At 45.9% G+C, this 19,392-nt stretch overlaps 1 protein-coding gene across 1 annotated transcript; it reads right to left on the reverse strand.

Annotated features, from left to right (window-relative positions):
- Positions 1 to 12,809: 12,809 nt before the first annotated feature.
- LOC127299987 (nucleolar complex-associated protein 3) lies at positions 12,810 to 18,649 on the reverse strand. The gene is made up of 12 exons (XM_051330052.2): positions 18,162 to 18,649; positions 17,586 to 17,773; positions 16,835 to 17,043; positions 16,647 to 16,749; positions 16,247 to 16,410; positions 15,512 to 15,650; positions 15,237 to 15,398; positions 15,038 to 15,168; positions 14,589 to 14,903; positions 14,266 to 14,405; positions 13,607 to 13,704; positions 12,810 to 13,521 (listed from the first exon to the last, which is right to left on the reverse strand). The coding sequence occupies exons 1-12, from the start codon at positions 18,505 to 18,507 to the stop codon at positions 13,006 to 13,008; spliced, it is 2,511 nt and encodes an 836-aa protein (XP_051186012.1). The 5' UTR covers positions 18,508 to 18,649; the 3' UTR covers positions 12,810 to 13,005.
- Between the last annotated feature and the right edge of the window lie 743 nt (positions 18,650 to 19,392).

Raw genomic sequence — 19,392 nt, forward strand, 5'->3', positions numbered from 1 at the left:
ATGGTGTCTGAATATATCCAGCGTTTTAGGACTGTCAAGAACCGATGTTATTCGGCTCGTATAACTGAGAAAGAAGCAGTCGAGCTGGCAGTATCAGGCCTCGCAGCACCAATCAAGGACCTGGTTTTCCAAGTTGAGTACAACTCACTGGCGCACATGGCTCAGAAGTTAACGGCATATGAGCAGCGTCACCCGGAATTGTACCAAGACAAGTTCAAACGTCCGGTAGGCCTGGTCGAGACGGACGAAGTTGGAGACTCTGCAGAAGACCAGGAGGTAGCCGTGGCTGAATGGGCTCGGGGGGCAGCTCCCGTGACCTGTACATGGGTGAAACCACAAGGGCCAGCAAAAGGATATGCCTTCGATGTGAGCAAAGCTGAGCAAATTTTTGACCTTTTGCTTAAAGGAAAACAGCTGAAGTTACCCGAAGGCCATAAAATCCCTACGGCGCAAGAGATAAACGGGAAACCATACTGCAAGTGGCACCACTCGTTCACCCATGTCACCAACGACTGCAAAGAGTTGCGTCAACAGATCCAGATGGTGATAGAGCAAGGCCGTCTGATCTTTGGATAGTTTTCCATGAAAGTGGACACGCATCCGTTCCCTGGCGTCAACATGGTAGAACTCAGTCGCTCCGCAAGGCGTCGACTAGATTTCTCGTTCGATGTCAACAGGGCAGGGTCTGTATACCGCCATGGTAAAGATAAAGAAGAAAGCAGTCACTCCAGTAGCAAGGACAAAGAGGAGGCCGGTTCAAGTGATCGGCCCCGATATGATGATAAAAGGTACATCACTGAGGAACAAGTCAGGAGCGTGCGGTATCAGCGGCCACTCTCAGACCATCTCCTTAACAAGTACGAGCGTCAGTATGACCGACGTCGGCAGTACGACAGAGATGACCAAAGGTATCATCGGTCTGATGTGGACAATGGAAGATATCATCGGTATGATCGAGATGACGAGAGATATGAACACCGCGCAAAAGAGAAGCCAAGAGAGCAGGAAGACTTGGACAGACACTGGGATTGTCCTTTCTTTAAGCATTGCTGGGATTCAGGGATGAGCCGATTGCCTACAATCGACAACTTCCCGGAGTGCAGACAGAAGAAGAAGGACAAAGGCGACGTGTCAGTGTTCAAACGTCTAGGGCTGCTCCCATCTCAGAACAGGCGAGCTGAGCCATCTGGGGGAGAAGGTCTTGAAGAATTCGAAGATGAAGAAGAAGACCGATACCATCAGCCAAGGTGGTGCCCAGATGGACTCAGTCACTCCCAAAAGCGTAGGGTTCAGCGGCTACGTAGCTTGGAGGAAGCCGAGGCGCAATACCTGCACACATTGAGGAAGGCGCGGCCCGATCTGGCCGTGAAAATTCAGCAAACCTTGGACGCAGAAGATCAACCACCAAAGAAGGAATGGCGCCCCAAACAAACAAAAGCCGACGCGAAGGCATCGGCTGGCACGAATATGGTGTTCGTACTTCCCTCGGAGTTCTGTGCTCCAAGAACCGAAGAAGTGCCGATAGCACAGTTCGACTGCGGCCCACGGCCAGTTATCTTTGAAAAGCCACGAGAGAAGAGCTACAAACATCTGAAGGCCCTGTACCTGAAAGGGTATATCAATGGGCAGCCTGTCGGCAGGATGCTGGTTGACACGGGAGCGGCAGTCAATATCATGCCATACTCCATGCTACGGCGTTTGGGACGCTCTAACTCAGATCTGATCCAAACCAACGTCACGCTAAGCGACTTCAACGGCCAAGCATCAGAGACGCAAGGTGTTCTGAACGTGGACCTAACTGTAGGCCGGAAAACCGTCCCTACATCATTCTTCATCATCGACAGCAAAAGCACCTACGTTGTCCTGCTAGGGAGGGATTGGATTCACGCCAACTGCTGCATTCCATCCACGATGCACCAATGCCTGATACAATGGGATGGAGATGAAGTGGAAGTCGTCCATGCCGATGATTCGATTGAGATCTCAATAGCTGGCATGAACATTTGGGACGCGGACGGTCAAGAGCCGCTCTCTGGAGTCAGTCTGGACGGCTGTGAGCGTATTGAGGTTACAAAAAACGGGGTGAGGCTGGTCTTATCCACTGGCCTGACAGAGTAACCGCACCAAAGTCACTAGATATGTGTAGTAAGGCCGATCCCTGCGATCGGCCCCCAAAAATAAAAATAAGTTGTAAACCTTCGTTGAGCAGTGCAATCAAAAAGGAGGCCGATTCAGGCAATCGGCCCATATTACCCTCGTCATATATTTTGCCTGTGTTCAACATTGATCTAGCAGGTGAAGGAAAGCTAGGATATGGGTTTACATCGGCTGATGAGCTAGAAGAGATCGACATTGGTCCTAGGGATAAGCCACGACCAACATTTATCAGCAAGAAGTTGGATCCACATCTGAGGAGTCTGATGATAGCTCTGTTGAAATAATACCCAGATTGTTTTGTCTGGGATTACACAGAGATGCCCGGGTTAGACAGGAGCATCATTGAGCATCGGCTCCCTCTTAAGAAAGGATTTCGGCCGTTCCAGCAACGAGCACGACAGATGAAGGCCGAAGTTTTAGAAGAAGTCAAGAAAGAGATCGAGAAAATGTTGGCCGCCGGGTTCATCAGGCCATGCAGGTATGCTGAGTGGATTTCCAGTGTCGTACCTGTGGAGAAAAAGGACGGCCGAATGCACGTCGCCATAGATTTTCGGGATCTCAATAGAGCCACTCCAAAGGATGAGTATCCAATGCCGGTAGCAGAAACATTGATCAACGCAGCTGCTGGTCATAAAGTGTTGAGTTTCATGGATGGCAATGCCGGTTACAACCAAATTTTTATGGCTCCAGAAGATATAAACAAGACTGCATTCAGAGTACCAGGCGCAGTGGGCTTGTTCGAATATGTGTTCATGACATTCGGATTGAAAAACGCCGGTGCAACATACCAACGGGCCATGAATTACATCTTTCATGATCTGATCGGCAAGTTGGTGGAGATCTACATTGATGACGTGGTAGTCAAGTCTGTCTCGGTAGAAGGACACTTGGAGGATTTGCGACGTATTTTGGACCGAACTAGGAAATTCGGACTAAGAATGAATCCAAAGAAGTGTGCTTTTGGTGTGACAGCCGGTCAATTCCTAGGCTTCTTGGTTCATGAACGTGGAATTGAGATCGGCCTGAAGAGTCAGGAGGCAGTGCGTACAATGAAGCCGCCTACCACGAAGAAGGAACTGCAATGTCTCATCGGCAAAATCAACTTCGTCAGACGGTTCATCTCCAACTTGTCAGGACGAATCGAGCCGTTCATGGGATTGGTGAAGATTAAAGCCGATGAGGAATTTCGCTGGGGGGCAGAGCAACAACGAGCGTTCGACGAAATTAAAGAATATCTGACGAAGCCACCCGTGTTGGTTCCGCCCCAGCAGGACAGACCATTCTATATTTATCTGTCAGTAGCTGACACTTCCATCGCCTCAGTGGTGGTCCAAGTCTATGATGGTCTGGAAAGAGTTGTGTTCTACCTCAGCAGGAGGATGTTGGATGCAGAAACTAGGTAACCTGAGATCGAGAAGTTGTGCCTCTGCCTATTCTTTACCTGCACCAAGCTTCGTCACATCCTACTCACCGCGGAAATCGTCATCATCTACAAATCAGATGTGGTCAAACACATGTTGTCGGCTCCTGTGTTGAAAGGCCGACTTGGTAAGTGGATGTTTGCATTATCTGAATTTGATCTCCGGTATCAGCCGGCGAAGGCAGTCAAGGGACAAGCGTTGGCCGATCTTATTGCTGAGCGAATCAACACGGATATAGCAGCACCGTCGGTGCGTGCATGGGCCATGTTTTTCGATGGATCGGTTTGTGAAGAGGGTAGCGGCATCGGAATTCTACTCGTGTCGCCTCGGGGGGGCAACATACTCCTTCTCCATCAGGCTACCTACCCCTTGCACCAACAATGTCGCTGAGTATGAAGCAATACACAAGGGTATGGAGTTGCTTATGGAAGCCGGGGCAGAAGCAGTGGAAGTTTTTGGAGACTCCAAATTGATAATTTCCCAGCTCACGGAGGAATACAAATGTGAGAGCGAGTCCCTCTTCCCATTATGGATGCAATGCCGTGAGCTGATGGCGCAGTTCAGGTACATAAACTTCAGTTGGATCCCAAGGTCGCAAAATACCGAGGCCAACGATCTTTCACAAATGGCGTCAGGCTATAGGGACGTAGCAGATGGAGCCGATGTTCGGGTACAGTTCCTGGAACCGGATGACTGGAGAGCCGATATCTTCAATTACTTGAAAGATCCGGCTCGGGGGGCACCTAAACGGATAAGGTACAAAGCCATGAAGTATGTCCTTATAGGAGATGATATGTTCTACAGGACTTTGGAAGGATTACTTCTCAAATGTTTGGGAACATCCAAATCGAATCGGCTCTTGCACGAAGTACACGAAGGAGCTTGCGGAACTCACCAATCGGCTCACAAGATGAAGTGGCTGATCAGGCGATCAGGGTTTTACTGGCCCACCATTCTTGAGGACTGCTTCAGGTACTATAGAGGGTGCCAAGCGTGCCAGATGTTTGGGAAAATTCAGTTGGTACCCGCATCAGCAATGAATCCCATCATCAAACCTTGGCCTTTTCGAGGTTGGGGTATGGATATGATCGGCAAAATCCATCTTGCATCGAGCAAAGGCCGTGAGTGGATTTTGGCCATTACAGATTACTTCACTAAATGGGTGGAGGCCGTCCCTATGAAGAAGGTAAAATCGGAAGATGTTATCAATTTTGTGAAAGAACATGTCGTTCATAGATTTGGAATTCCCCAGACTATCACGACCGATGGAGGTTCGGTCTTCATTTCTAAAGAGTTCAGAAAGTTCTGCGACGACATGGGAATAAAGCTGATCCGATCGTCTCCATACTATGCTCAGGCAAATGGGCAAGCTGAAGCGTCCAACCAGAGCCTCATCAAGCTAATTAAGAGAAAAGTTGATGAGCACCCTAGACGTTGGCATGAGGTATTGTCAGAAGCTTTGTGGGCTTATCGCATGTCATGTCATGGGGCTATAAAAACCTCGCCGTACCAGCTGGTCTATGGACAAGAAGCCGTATTGCCTTGGGAAATTACGGCTGGATCGAGACGTGTTACGTTTCAGAATGATCTAACATCTGAAGAATATGCGGCCCTGATGAGTGATAGTATTGAGGATCTGACGGAACTCAGACTTTGGTCGTTGGAGAAGATTAAAGAGAACAAGGCCAAGGTAGCTCGCGCATATAATAAGAAGGTGAGACCAAAAGAGTTTCAGGTTGGTGATCTAGTATGGGAAGCTGTGTTGCCATTAGGAACTAAGGATAAAGCATATGGTAAATGGTCTCCTAATTGGCACGGGCCGTACAAAGTCGATCAGGTTTTGAAGGGTAATGCATACATGCTCGAGCAGCTGGACGGTGTTAAATTCCCAGTAGCTGTCAATGGGCAACATCTCAAGAAATATTTCCCAAGCATGTGGGATGACGGACAGTGAAATATGGGGGCCTATGCATAAAATCGGCCAGTAAAAAAAATTTTTACATCCAAGTCATAGCCGATGTACAGACATCGACTTTAGAAAATATGCAAAACAACAAGATGTAAGTACAGCCGGTGCACATACATCGACTTCAGACTAAAAAGCCGATGCGCAGCCATCGACTCTAGAGGAACAAGCTCAAATGACTAAAAGGCCAAAGACCGTGGCATTGGGATGATTCTCCCATTGGATTCGCTGAAGGGTTGAATCTGTGCGTTTGAGATCTAAGGGTTGCGTGGACGCGAATTGGATTTGTTCAGACGGCAATTTGGGGGATCTGATTTTATTCTCTCAGACGAAGGTTGCAGATTACCGTGTGAATAGGCAACTGATTTGACCTGAATCGCGTTTTATGGTAAAGGCCGATGCGCTGCCATCGGCTCTTTGCGCGTGACTTACTTTGACAATCGGCAAAATTGGTGTGGAAGCAAAATCGACATAGGAACATTTTCTTCATTAATAGAAGGGATTTCTTACAGAGAAAGAGCCGATTGCTCGAGGGAGGAAGAACAAAAGAGAGGTCTATTGACCAATCTACTGCTACTACTAGTCCTATACTAGTAGATGCTACTCTATGGGCCGTCACTGCCCTCGTCGTCGCCATCGAAGCTGCCGTCGGCACTGCTGCCGGCGGGCTCCTCGTCGCTGCTCCCGTAGCCCTCGATGGGAGCCTCCTCGTCGTCGTCGTCGTCGTCGTCGTCATCCGACCCGGCGCGGAAGCGCTTCGCCGGCGGGTAGTCCTCGAGGGAATCCTCGTCCTCTTCTTCTTCCTCCTCATCGGAGGAGGTGAAGTCATCCCAGGAGAAGCGGTCGTCCTCGCTCTCCGCCTCCAGCTCCCCATCGGCGAGGAATTGGAGATCGTCGTCTCCGTCGGTCAAGGACTTGTCATCCTCGGACCAGACGGAGGACTCATGGTCCTCCTGGTCCCATTCCTCTGGGGCGCGGCGGTTGTACGCCGCCATCAAATCCCACTCCGGCGTAGGTTCGCGGGAGGAGGAAGAGGAGGACTGGAAAGAGAGACCCGACGAGGCGGAGGAGGAGGAAGAGGAAGACATTGCTACGGAGGAAGGGGTTTTTTTGCCGATGGCTAGTGCAGAGCAAGGGGATGAAGAGGCGAACTGTTAGGCGCGGTTAAATAATGGGGATATAGTGGAGATTTAATGCTGCAGCGGTTTTCGAGGACGTGGTGCCAAAACTGTCAAGTCGTGCAGTACAAAGAAGTTGAGAAGGCAAGATATCATGATGAAAGGATACTGCGACGGTTCTGCTCTGCCACGACATGACCCTACGAAGAAAAACAGAGTGGTTTTGGAATTATCATTGCCAAAACCGGGGGGGCATGTGTTATCACCAGATTTTAACCGGATCAGGAGATGGGCCGTGATTTAGATGGGCTTGAAAGCTATGCACGTAAAACGGTCCTGAATCGGCCTAGTGCGAAAGTTTGGGCTAAGTGGCCCGTGTATCTGTAAATTATAGTAGATTCCGTGTCGGTTAGAATTAAGAGTTAGAGTTTAGCTCGTACGCGGTTGGGTTGATTCCCAAGTTAGAAAGTCTACGGACTATAAATATGTATCTAGGGAAAGAGGACGATCACGTTCACAACAAACCAATCTAGGCGCATCGCCACCCCTTGTTTCGAGGGTTTCTTCCGGGTAAGCGTCATGCTGCCTAGATCGCATCTTGCGATCTAGGCAGTATCTGTTTATTCGTTGCTTAGTGTTGCTCGTGCTGAAGCCTTGTTGATGGCGAGCAACACCGTTATCGTAGATGTTTTAGGGCTGACGTGGATGCTTTTCTAGTATACTTGTTTAGCTGTGCCACCCTTCAACGTCTAGCTGCCTTTACACCTATCTTAGGTGTAAGGGCAGCATTTTGCTTAGTCTTTATTTAGTAGATCTGATCTGTTATAGTTGGTCCTTGTTCTCAAACGATTGGTTTGATATCCGCATGATTAGGCCTTGCAAACGGGTTGAATGATCCAGTAGCGCGTAAGGTGTAGTTTGCTGCTCCTAGAGGGATTGTTCCGGGGATCAACTTTATGTTGGTTTTTAGGCCTCTTTAGGACTAGTTTTTCTATTATCTTACGTATCTGCCAGGCTCAATTACGTGTAGGATGTTCCGGTTATGCGGTGAAAACCCTAAACTGTCGTAGATTGATTCATCTTGGTATCGATTAAGCAGGGTTCCCATGTTATTGAAAATCCAACATGAACCATGGGACAATCGGCTCTTTGAGCCGATCCACATAGTAACCTAAGAGCCGATCGGGGCTCGTATTTAATGTTTACGTGTTTGCCATGCAGGAAGCTAATCGAAGCAATCCAACACCTTCCTGACCAGGTATAGGTCAGGTGGCACGCCCTCGCATTCAGCCGGGACGTGTGCCGGGGCATTGCGGGCCGTCGACCGAGGGACCAGGGCCAACCGCAGTCCTGGGAGCCTCCCGGCTCTACGGTGTTGCCCGTCGCTGCTCGCCGGTGGGTTTTGGTAGGCAACACATCCATAATAAAACTAAAATACGTGTGTAAACAAAAGAGAAGAGGGATGATCTACCTTGCTGGTAGAGATAACGTCCTTCATGGGAGCCGCTCTTGAAAGTCTGGTTGACGAGGTAGTTGGAGTACCCATTACCATTCGTTGACAACAACAAACACCTCTCAAAATAATTTTACTCCTGTTTTTAAAATGAAAAGCTCTAGCGCATGTTAATCCCTGCTTCCCTCTGCGAAGGGTCAATATTTTACTTTCATGTTGAGTCACCATCCTTTCTTTGAGCACTTTCTTGAGAGCACAACTGTCATTCTTAGTATAATATGCTTGTCCCAAAATGTGATTAATTGTGGTATAACTTTGATGCTTTTATCTTTGACAATCTCTACTTCTAGTCTTTCCATGAACTTCAAAGGTGCCCGAGCATTTATGTTTTGCTGTACAAATACGGGCAAGCAAGATACCACTTTATCATATCCTTTTATGAACATCGCAATCCTGCTGATAGACATGATTCATGACGCTTATTATTAATTTGTTGGTACCTTTTCCATGATTGACATAACTATTAGATGACTTTATTTGCATGTATCTTATTATGAATTGCCTAAGTACTTGTCCATATCATGAGAATATTTACATCATATGAACAAATATGTTCGTGAAAGTTCTTTTATCGCACTCAGTTGTTAACTGAATTGCTTGAGGACAAGCAATAAGCTAAGCTTGGGGGGAGTTGATACGTCCAAAACGTATCTACTTTCCCGAACACTTTTGCTACTGTTTTGCCTCTAATTTGTGTATTTTGGATACAACTAACACGGACTAACGCTGTTTTCAGCAGAATTGCCCTGGTGTCTCGTTTTTGTGCAGAAACTCAACTTTCAGGAAAATCCCCGGGATTAATGTCGAAGGGCCTATTTTCCCAGAAAACTCACGGAGCCAGAAGACCAGAAGGAGGGGGGCCACGAGGCGCCAACCCCATAAGGTGGCGCGATGGGCCCCTGGGCCGCGCCGCCCTATGGTGGCGACACCTCGGGTGGCCCCAGGTGCTCCCCTCTGGACTACTTAAGGTCTTCGACCTAAAAACGCACGGGGGTGAGACGAAATCGCCAGAAGCCATCCAGAACACCGCCGCCATCGCGAAACTCCGTATCGGGACCAGAAACTCCGTTCTGGCACTCCGCCGGGACGGGGAATTGGAGGAGATCATCGCCATCATCACCACCGACGCCTCTCCATCGACCAGCCATGTTTCCCCCATCCATGTGTGAGCAATTCCCCCGCTGTAGGCTGAAGGGGATGGTAGGGATTGGATGAGATTGGTCATGTAATAGCATAAGATTGTTAGGGCATAGTGCCTAGTGTCCGTAATTGGTACTTTGATGATATTGTTGCAACTTGTTATGCTTAATGCTTGTCACTAGGGCCCGAGTGCCATGATCTCAGATCTGAACATGTTATTGTTTTATGATGATATTCATTGTTTTATGATCTTTCCTGCAAGTTGTATACACATGTCGCTGTCCGGAACCCGAGGCCCCAAAGTGACAGAAATTGGGACAACCGGAGGGGAAGACGGTGATGTGAGGATCACATGTGTTCACGGAGTGTTAATGCTTTGCTCCGGTGCTCTATTAAAAGGAGTACCTTAATTTCCAGTAGATTCCCTAGAGGCCCGGCTGCCACCGGCTGGTAGGAAAAAAGATGTTGTGCAAGTTTCTCATTGCGAGCACGTACGACTAAATATGGAACACATGCCTACGGATTGTTTAGTACTTGGATACTGTTTTATCACTATCTGCAAATGCCCTACTTTGATTGTTACATGAGTTTCTCTCATCCATGCAACGCCCGTTCATCCATCCCTGTGCTTACAGTATTTTAATCATGTTGTTTACTATAATCATTACTGCTATCTTTGTTACACTGCTGCTGATATTTCACTACTGCTACTGCTATAAAACTGTTACTACTGATAAACTCTTGCGAGCAAGTCTGTTTCCAGGTCGAATCAATAAATTGGGTTTTACTTCCCGCGAAGACTGTTGCGATCCCCTATACTTGTGGGTCATCAGCTGCTTCTGCGTATTGTGGATGCATGCAGCCTCCACCTACACCTCTTGTATGGGCATTTAACTGTGAACCTACCTGGCTCATTTTTAATAACCTCATAATTATTCTTAGAGAGAAGGCAATATGTAGTAATTGCATTACGGCAGTCCATCATCGTTTGAAATACGGTGCCTGCTGCAAGCTGAGGATCATCCCTGTTCCACTCAATTGTTGGCAAGTCATCGCCTTCGTAATCAGCTAAAACGAGGCTGTCATTGTTCTCATTCATCTCTTCATCATCAGTGTCATCAAATCTGGCACCAAAAGCAATATCTTCCATGTATTGATCCTCCATTGCCTGCTTACTGCATCGATCTACCAATTCAGGAAACATCAACTCATCCTCATCATCTTCAGGAGACTGATCCCCAATCTCTGCATCGTCCTCCACATCGACCACAGGAACGATCTGGCTACCACTAGCACTGGGGACAGATGGTGCTGCTGTGGACCTACAAGGAGTGCGGCGGCGCACACTATTAGCAGAGGCAGCAGCAGTAGAGAGACATGATGCCCGACCACCTGATGATGCCCTAGCACCAGATGATGCCTGGCCCCTGTCCACATGGATACGAATTTTACCGAACCGGCAAGAAGCATTCAAAGCAAAAAAAGAATTCCCAGATCGTCGTAGTGGAACAAATCTTCGCTCCAATCGTAGATGTTAGTTTTGAAATCCCTCAACGAGATGGTGGTTGCAACCACCGCAGGGAAGTAAAACCCATTCTTATGGCATTTAGAATCACGCGTAAAGCTAGAATCCAGCCTAGCCACCAGCCGAAAAGCCAGCGCTGGAGCCATCCTATTCGAAAAGCAACGCAGTTAGTTGAGCAACAACGATTGGCGCTCAAAAACTGCCTACTGTTAATTCATATAGGCAGACGATGCTTACTCAGATGGAATCCATGCGTTAGATCCCTCCGATTCCCAATCTTCTCCGCGGCTAACGGGAAGAGGCGGCACACCAGACGGAAATACAAAGAGGACAGGGGTAGATCCAGATCTGGTGGAGGCGGAGCCCTCTCCGCCTCCCGGGGGTGGTGGTGGGGGCGGCTCGGCGGCGGACGACGCCATAAGGTAGGTGGGCAGGACGACGTGGCGGTGGAGGGGCGGTGTGTGAGCTCCTCCAGTCTCGGGCGGAGGGGAAAGCTTTGGGTCAGCTCTTCCAGTCAACAGTCAACACAATTCGAAAGGGGTTGAAGCATCTAAATTATATGGTAAAGAAGAAGAATTCCCCTATGAACACCTAACAAATCTTAATGATCTATCATGCCTATATGGGAAAACTGAAATCCAACAATGTTATTACTTCCTGAAATTATTTCCTTTCTCTTTGAGAGGAAAAGCAAATGCTTGGTACAACTATTTAGCTCCAAAGTCAATCACTAGCAGAGAGGCGTGCATATACTTGTTTTATAATAAGTATCTCACTTCTAGTAGGACATGCCGATGGGGAAAAAGTGAGGACAATGAGGACAAGCAGCACCAGCGGCATGAAGAAGTGCATGATGGAGACATGCCGATGGTCTCTTCCAAAGTCGAAGGGCCTGGAGGGAAGAAGATCGACGGCTTCCTATACATGTATAAGAAAGGCGGTGAGGGTGTCACGATAGTTTGCGTCTTCCATGGTAGCTTTCTCAGCCCTGCAGAGTTTGTGAAGCATGCTGGCGGGGGCGACGTGTCGAATCCTCTTTTAGTCATATCGTCGTCAACCCCTCACCGTCGGCATTCTTGTAATTCTGAGCTAGTACCTTGAGAAGTTTTTTCTAGACAATGTTACATTATCTATTGTGCATTGTTGTAACTTGATACACCAACCTGTTTCAGTGTTTCCGTGAGTGGAACGGAACATATACGAGGTCTCATTTTATTACAAATTGGGAGAACGGGAACTGAAGGGCATTATCATATGCCCGTTGTTGGCTGACTGAATTGTTTTTTGTTGGCCGACTGAATTGTTACATTATTGAAAATTCTATCAGGGGCAGCTTAAGACCGTTTGCGTATTGTTACTACATTCATGAGAAATCTATCAGGGGCAGCTTAAGATCACTGCATATGCGTTTTATCTGCTTCCAAAGAATTGTGAATCTTATGACCGACTATAAGTTTGCCAGCGGCCATTTTGCTCATGTAGAAGCTGTTAATTTTTTCACAAGTATTTAGCACTTCTAACTTCTTCCTGTGCAACCAAGTACCGCTTTGTAGATGGAATTGGTTTTGATAATAACTACTCCCTCCTCACTTCTACTATAACAAGTCGTTTGGAATACATGTATTTATTTCATTTATATTGTAATTTCAGAAATGGACACTTATTTAGTTGTCACAGGAATTGCAAATGTCAGCAGAATTTAATATTGAATTTGTAAATGACTTCCATAGAGAAACGAACGCGAATAACAGATCTCAGCTCGTAATCGTGTTTACGCATGGCATTATTTTGCTGGATTTCCTAAATAAAATGACAGGCAAATTTTGTGGTAACCAAACAGCCCACCTATAAAATTCCAAAATGAATTCCAGGATTCCAGGCCCAAATAATGGATACCAAACGACTTCTAAGAAGTTTTGGCAAGCCAAAGACGTTACAGAGGTTGTACCAAATATGTATGAAAAACAGAGATCACGTAACAATTGCATATTGCTGAGCAACATCAAGTAGATAAAGCATGTAACGTTCGTATCTTGCACAGAAACTACAAATGTGTGTCACAGGAACCAAGTAGTTTGGATTACAATGCAGTGATCCTATGACAAATATGAAGTACACCTTTATCACTGGTGTGGAAAAGATCCTCAACAGAAAACGACCAATCCCTATGCCCTTGTAACCTTTTTCCTGCCAATTCTTGATTTCTTGCTTTGCTTTTTCTGCTTCTTGTATTCCTTATACATGTTTATGGATGATAATGTATGGTTCAACTCGGTCCTCAATCTCTCATTCTCTGAAATGCCTCTTAGCACCGCAAAATGACTTTGCAACTTCTCTCTGAGTTCATCTTCACCCACCGTGCAATCTGCCTTCCGAAGCACATCTGGGCTTAGGGCGACAAACTCCTTACTGCGCCGTTTCCTTTTGCACTTCAGCGTCAACACCTTGCCGGCTGGTTTTGACAATTCCCTTCCCATTGACAAGTCGTTGTATGCTTCCAGAGGGTTTGCACTAGAAAGTTGGACTGGATTCTGAGTAGCGTTCAGATTCGCCATGCTCAGGACATTTGAAGCCATTCCAGAAACAGATGGGTCATAATGCTTCTGCAGAAGGCTAAGCTCCCAAAGGACTGTAGCTAGTGCGCCGCTCAAATAAGGATCTTTAGCCTCTGGGGCATATTTCTGAACAAACGATTTTTTTTGCTTAATAATCAGATAAATACAAACTGTACATGATCAAATCCAGAAAAGAAGGGAAAGCTTATACCGCAACTAAGCTGGACAGGGAACCGCCACCAGCATCATTTTCCAACATGTTTCGGCACTTTGTATTCTTCTGGAGGAGATGCTTCAGCGTGATCAAGGCTGAAACATTAGACGAACATGTAAATCATTACGCATGTAAGGCAACCGGAAACGACAACGCTTTGACAACAAGTGCTTGTAACAACCACCCAGGAAGAAATTATTTTACATATTTGTATGGGCCCTAGGAAGCAACCTAAAATGATCACCTGTAGCAAAAGTAACATGCTAATGTAGGGTACTGATGATTTACTCATCTTGTGATGCATATTTGTATGTACCCTAGGAAGCAACTTAAAATGATCACCTGTAGCGAAGTAACGTGCTTGTGTAGGGATCATTTACTGATTTATTATGAACTGTCCCATGATTTCTGCTACGCAAAATTGACTCAGCAGATGGATCACTGCATTTTACTACCAAACTCAAATAAAAATAAAATACTCCCTCCGTCCCATGGATGTTGTCTGAGATTTGTCTAAATTCGGATGTATCTAGACACTAAATAGTATATAGGTACATCTAAATTTTGACAAATCTCAGGCAACTTTCATGGGACGGAGGGAGTACTAGGTAAGCCTTAGTAGCCAATAATCAGATTGGGTAATGATATATCCAAACCTGATATTGCTTCTGCAGAGCCAAATGACAAAGCAAATGTGGCCAGACGTTTAATGAAAGCAGCTGCTCTTAGCATATCCTGCTGCTTGCCTTCCCACAGAAGTGTCTTCAGAGCATCGGCCAAAACCTCTCCATGATCTCTGGATGCAATAGATCAGGTCATGTACTTCTCATCGTATGGGTAGCTTAGCTATAGTAACACATCGTATTTTGATATAGTAACACATATCCCAGAAATTATTAAATGACAATTTTTTAAGTAAAACATTATCGAGGAATGGATGAAGCAGAGGAAACAACTCCGGTATGAATAGTGTCCAAACCTGTCAGGTCGATACTCCAGTATAAGGTTATAAAGCTGCACAAAGAAGTCCTGCAGGTCTACGTTCAAAGCCTCAAGATTGCTCCTCCAGACTTTAAAAGCAACTATGCAGCATTGCAGACGTTCTGACACAGAGAGTGCATTATCTGGCAGAATTTCACCTTGATGGTCTGTATACCCAGAAAGCTTCTTAAGACAAGCGATAAGTTCACTCATGAAATCCAAATCAATTAAATGCGAGAATTTTCCTAAGCCCTCCAAGCATGGAGCAAGTAAAGGGTGCGAGCCACCAGGAAAGACACTAGTGGTCTTGTACCTGGAATCATTGACATGACAATATCATCATCGTCAGGAGTGGAACATTATGATGTAAGTAAGGCAACAATTCTGAACTATAATAACAGATATGAATCCTTTCTACCCATAAACTCAGATACACAATGCACAAACCTTGAAGTGTTCATGCTATGCTTCAAAATTCGAAAATAGGTCTCAAACAGAGCTGCAAGTGTTTCCCTTTGTATCATTTTTTTCTCCTTTGGATCAAGAGTAAACGAAACAGCTCTAAGATCTGCACGAACCTGCATAAATATAACCTCATGAGAATTAAAAGCTATGCTACAAGAGAGTATGCAACATCCGATGCTACCTCTTGTCTGGCCTTAGAAAGCATCTCCTTTTTTATTTTCTTCTTCTCACTAGGTTTTGTGACATCCCGATTCTGATATCGTTTATTCTTCTTTGGTTTCAATTTGTCTTCCTTGCTATCATCTTTTCCAAGGTCTTCATCAAACTTCAAAGACAAGCAGACCTACAGAAAAAAAGAAGAGGCATAACCAGCAAGAACGAAGAATCTTCACGTATCAATCACATGAAAAGATGCTAGCAGCTGAACGCTGCCCGTCAATTTCATCACATACATACCTCAATGCTATCGGGATGAAGCTGGCAATCATGGAGTTTGACATGGGCTGCTATCAATCTTACTGACTCAATAGTTGCCTCGCCACGATGTTTTCCTTCATTTCTAAATAGTGATCTTATCGCCTCACAACATAGTTTCCTACAAGTTTGTGAGAGATAGATGCAAGTTAGGTCAATGTAACTAGATTGACTACTCTGCTCCAATTGACTTGAAAACTACTCCTAGTACGAAACGAATGGATTAATTTACTGACTTGAAAACTACTCCTAGTACGAAACGAATGGATTAATTTACTAACCCTTACTTAAAAATAAATACTCATCGGATTAGTTTAGACACCTGATAGTATTCTCTACGGCTTTCAAATTTAATGTTAAAGTGATTAGATTGCAAACGAAATTTGGGTCACTAGAAGATAAAACTATTACAGATTTACTTGTCCATACTTGCTATTTGATGAAATTATGAAATGAACTAATGGAATCAGAGATTGACTCTATACTGGGGCCCCATTCTCGTATACATGCACAGTGGGGACGGGGATTGATCTGCGGGACGAAAGTTGAACTCAATAGCTAAATGTAGATAGGAATTTTGGAAGTAATCCGCCATGGGAAATAACCCAGATGCCAACGTTATGACTTATATGGAAGTCAACTACATGACTGACTCATTATGGCATTAATAGGTAGAAAATTATTTGACATAACTACACAAGTAAATAAAGGAGATACCTGGCTACATCATTCGAGGAGCTTAGATTTTTTACCACACTAGCCAGTAAGCTTTCACGGAAGTTAAAGTGCGGAGCAGCATCTAATAAACTACACAAGCAACGAACAGCCACAAGATAGAAATAGGGTTGCTTCTCCAGTGCTATCAATTTTTGTAGGTATGCCTGAAAGTGCACAGAAAGAGAAACGAAAGGTGAATTTCAGCAATCAGAGCATCTAGAAATAGCTTTGACCATCAAAGAAAGATGCATTATCAGTGGCAAATAATAACTAATAGGATGAAAAAAATAACAAAGTGAATGATGAGCCACTGAAACATTATTCATGATCACATCATTCATAATCAAACGACGTTCTGTCACTAAGTATGAAGGGTATGAAGCAGGATTCAGAATAAAACCTTGTAGGAGCGAATAAGCGTGTATTCGTAGTATCTCGTCTTCTTCACTTCTTTTGAAACCTCTACAGCAAGCTCTTTTTCTGTCAGCTGCCTAATCCGATAACTGGAGAAGAAGATCAAGGCACATATAATATAAGTCCCTTGGAAACATTGTCGCTGTGGTGATAGGAAAAGTGAACTGAATGTACCTGGGAATTATGTCTCTAAACACAGCAAGCAAGGACATTATACCAAGTTGAACAATCTTCTGATCCATGTCGTTGCATAGAATTAACAGATCATTCAGGGATCTAATGTTTGACTCTGGATCTTCAAGCAAGGCCATCCCTAGTTCAGCAAGCTGGGCCTTCTTTTTCTCAAACAATTCATCAGATGAAAGTTCTTCTTTCACCTCTTCCTGCCAATAATAGTATATCATAAACTCAGAGAACAAAATTCACTATTTGCAGAGTAAAATGTAGCAATTTTGCATAAGATAGAAAAGGTTGAAATTATGATAAAGGAAGCTGAATGCTTCCATTCTAATTGATATGATATCTGACAAACAGTTTTATAACTTCTATGTTTGCTTTCATTGTCATTATTTCTGGCATATAGGCTCTATAACAAATATCCATATTCATGTCTATACTCTATATTGAATAGCTGCTGGTGCATTTGTTCATTTTCACTTATGCCAAGAACAAGTTACTGAGCCATCCAATAATCACAACTATGATACTGTTGCTTCAGATATTCTGCCATATGTTGAGAATGTCTAATATACTTAGATATTTGCAATCAAACATGGGCATGCAATTTGCATTCATGATATCAAGCAGTTTGAACCAAAAAAAAAGAATTATAAACGTGCTGCCAACTGTAACATGGGAGTAAATCGCATGAAAGGTTGTTTGGAAAATGAGTTTCAGACTGATGCAACAAGTACAAAGGTAGTACCAACACTACTGAGTGCAGATTTTCCTTGGGAACTTCAGTTGGAGATTGCACATTCTGCAGTTTACTATCTTCCTTTTTGTTGGATCTTCCCTTAGGTTCTTTCTGGGAACCTTGGGTGGCACCAGCCCCTTTGTCTTGAGATCTAGATTTAACACCATTAGCTTCGTCACCAGACCTTGCTTTCTTGGCTGCATGTCATGGCATGATGTTAGACAAGTAGGGTAGGATAGGATGTAAGACCTTATGAAATTCACAGACCAAGAACAATGTGAACAAGCAATTGGCCGTACATTTCCTAGGTAACTTTATTTTTTCTTCCTGTGCTTATAGGTTGTGCCAAGCATCTACAGTAGTCTGTTCCTACTTATTGCAACAATCAATCAATCAAACTTGGTAAAAACAGACACAAAAGAAGTGCCACTATTCATTTACTAATATAGAGGGCGTATGGTATGCCCTGTGCAGCTAAGCTAACAAGTGCTCCTACACCGGATTCAGGATAAAGACTGACTCAATAAAAAGGTTCTCCTCATTCCGCGGCTCGAAATCAAACGCGAGTGTGATGCATGATTTTACCTGGTCTGTTGTAGACCACATTCCCGTCCAGGGTCTTGACAGGGAGCGCGTCGACGGGGTCCACCTCGAGCTCATCGTCGTTCCTGGGCTTCAGGGCTGCGGCCGCCCTCCTCTTGCGCTCGCGCTCCTCGTAGAGGAGCTCGACCTTTTCATCGTCGTGGTCGGCGACCCTGGTGACAAACTTGTCGAAGGCCTTGATGTCCTGCCGGGCGATACTGCAGGCGTGCTCTGGATTCTCCTTGACGAAATCGAAATCATCCTCAGATACCACGATCTCATCGTCGTCGAGTTCCGGCGGCAGCGGCGGCGCGAGGATGACCTTGTTCTTCTTGCTGCTCTTCCCCATGGAAACTGTACTGCGCTGCGGCCTACAATAACCTCTCAAGTTTCGCCGTCGAGGAGGAGAGAGGGGCCGGCTAGACGCAGCGGAGGTGGCGAACGGCGGCCGGCGGCCGGCGGCGGAACAAGGGCTTATGCGGTTGGGGCCGAGGCGTGCGAAAGTGAATAACTAGGTTTTGTGGTGGACTTGCAGTTGGGCCTTGGCCCGAAGTTTGCTAGAATCCCAGATGTGTTTTAGAGCGTCACTATCACTAGTACCCTAAACCCTCAAATCTTCAAAGCATTTTAAGATTTGAGAATTGGCATTTTTTGTCACTTCTGAGTTCAGAGGGGTGAAAAACAAAGGGAAAGACAAAAAACTTCAAACCCTCAAACTTTTAAGGATTCGAGGGTTCTAGTCTTTGCCGCAACCCTCAAACCCTCAAACTATTAATTGAAGTTGTTCAAATGTGCATGAAGTTGTTCAAACCGCCGGTGGTCAACCCGACGGTGACTAGCACCGATGAGCGGCGGAGGCGATGCTCCCGTGGCCCCATGTATGCGCGGAAGGGCGCGTTCGAGAGAGGAGGCCGCGGCGAACCTGATGGTGGCGGCGCTGCTCCTTCATGGCCGTCGGAGCTCGGCCGACGACGAGCAGCGGGGCGGGCGGCGCGGGCGCGTGTGGCAGCGGAGTTCTAGGGCGAGAGGGGGTGTGCGGAGGGGCACGGCGGGACGAGGAGCTCACCCTGGAGTCGATGGTGGCGACAGCGACGGCAGGGGAGGCAGGGAGGCGTCGCGGCGCTCGACGGCATCGGCGACCGGACTTGGGGAAGATGGGGTCGGCAACAACGATTGGGGCCGCCTGCGGCCGATTCCTTTGGTGAGGAGGCTCGGGCGGGCGAGGCGGAGCTAA

This window comes from Lolium perenne, chromosome 5, assembly GCF_019359855.2.
Source record: "Lolium perenne isolate Kyuss_39 chromosome 5, Kyuss_2.0, whole genome shotgun sequence".
In the NCBI taxonomy this organism is placed as follows: Eukaryota; Viridiplantae; Streptophyta; class Magnoliopsida; order Poales; family Poaceae; genus Lolium; species Lolium perenne.

What these genes read in the sequence shown, in the direction of transcription:
- LOC127299987 (XM_051330052.2), bottom strand. Translation starts at nt 18,507, where the DNA reads ATGGGGAAGAGCAGCAAGAAGAACAAGGTCATCCTCGCGCCGCCGCTG. An exon ending in CATAGCATGAACACTTCAAG is followed by an intron (nt 14,904 to 15,037) that starts GTTTGTGCATTG and finishes CAATGATTCCAG; the next exon opens with GTACAAGACCACTAGTGTCT. An exon ending in CTGGAGTATCGACCTGACAG is followed by an intron (nt 14,406 to 14,588) that starts GTTTGGACACTA and finishes TATTGCATCCAG; the next exon opens with AGATCATGGAGAGGTTTTGG.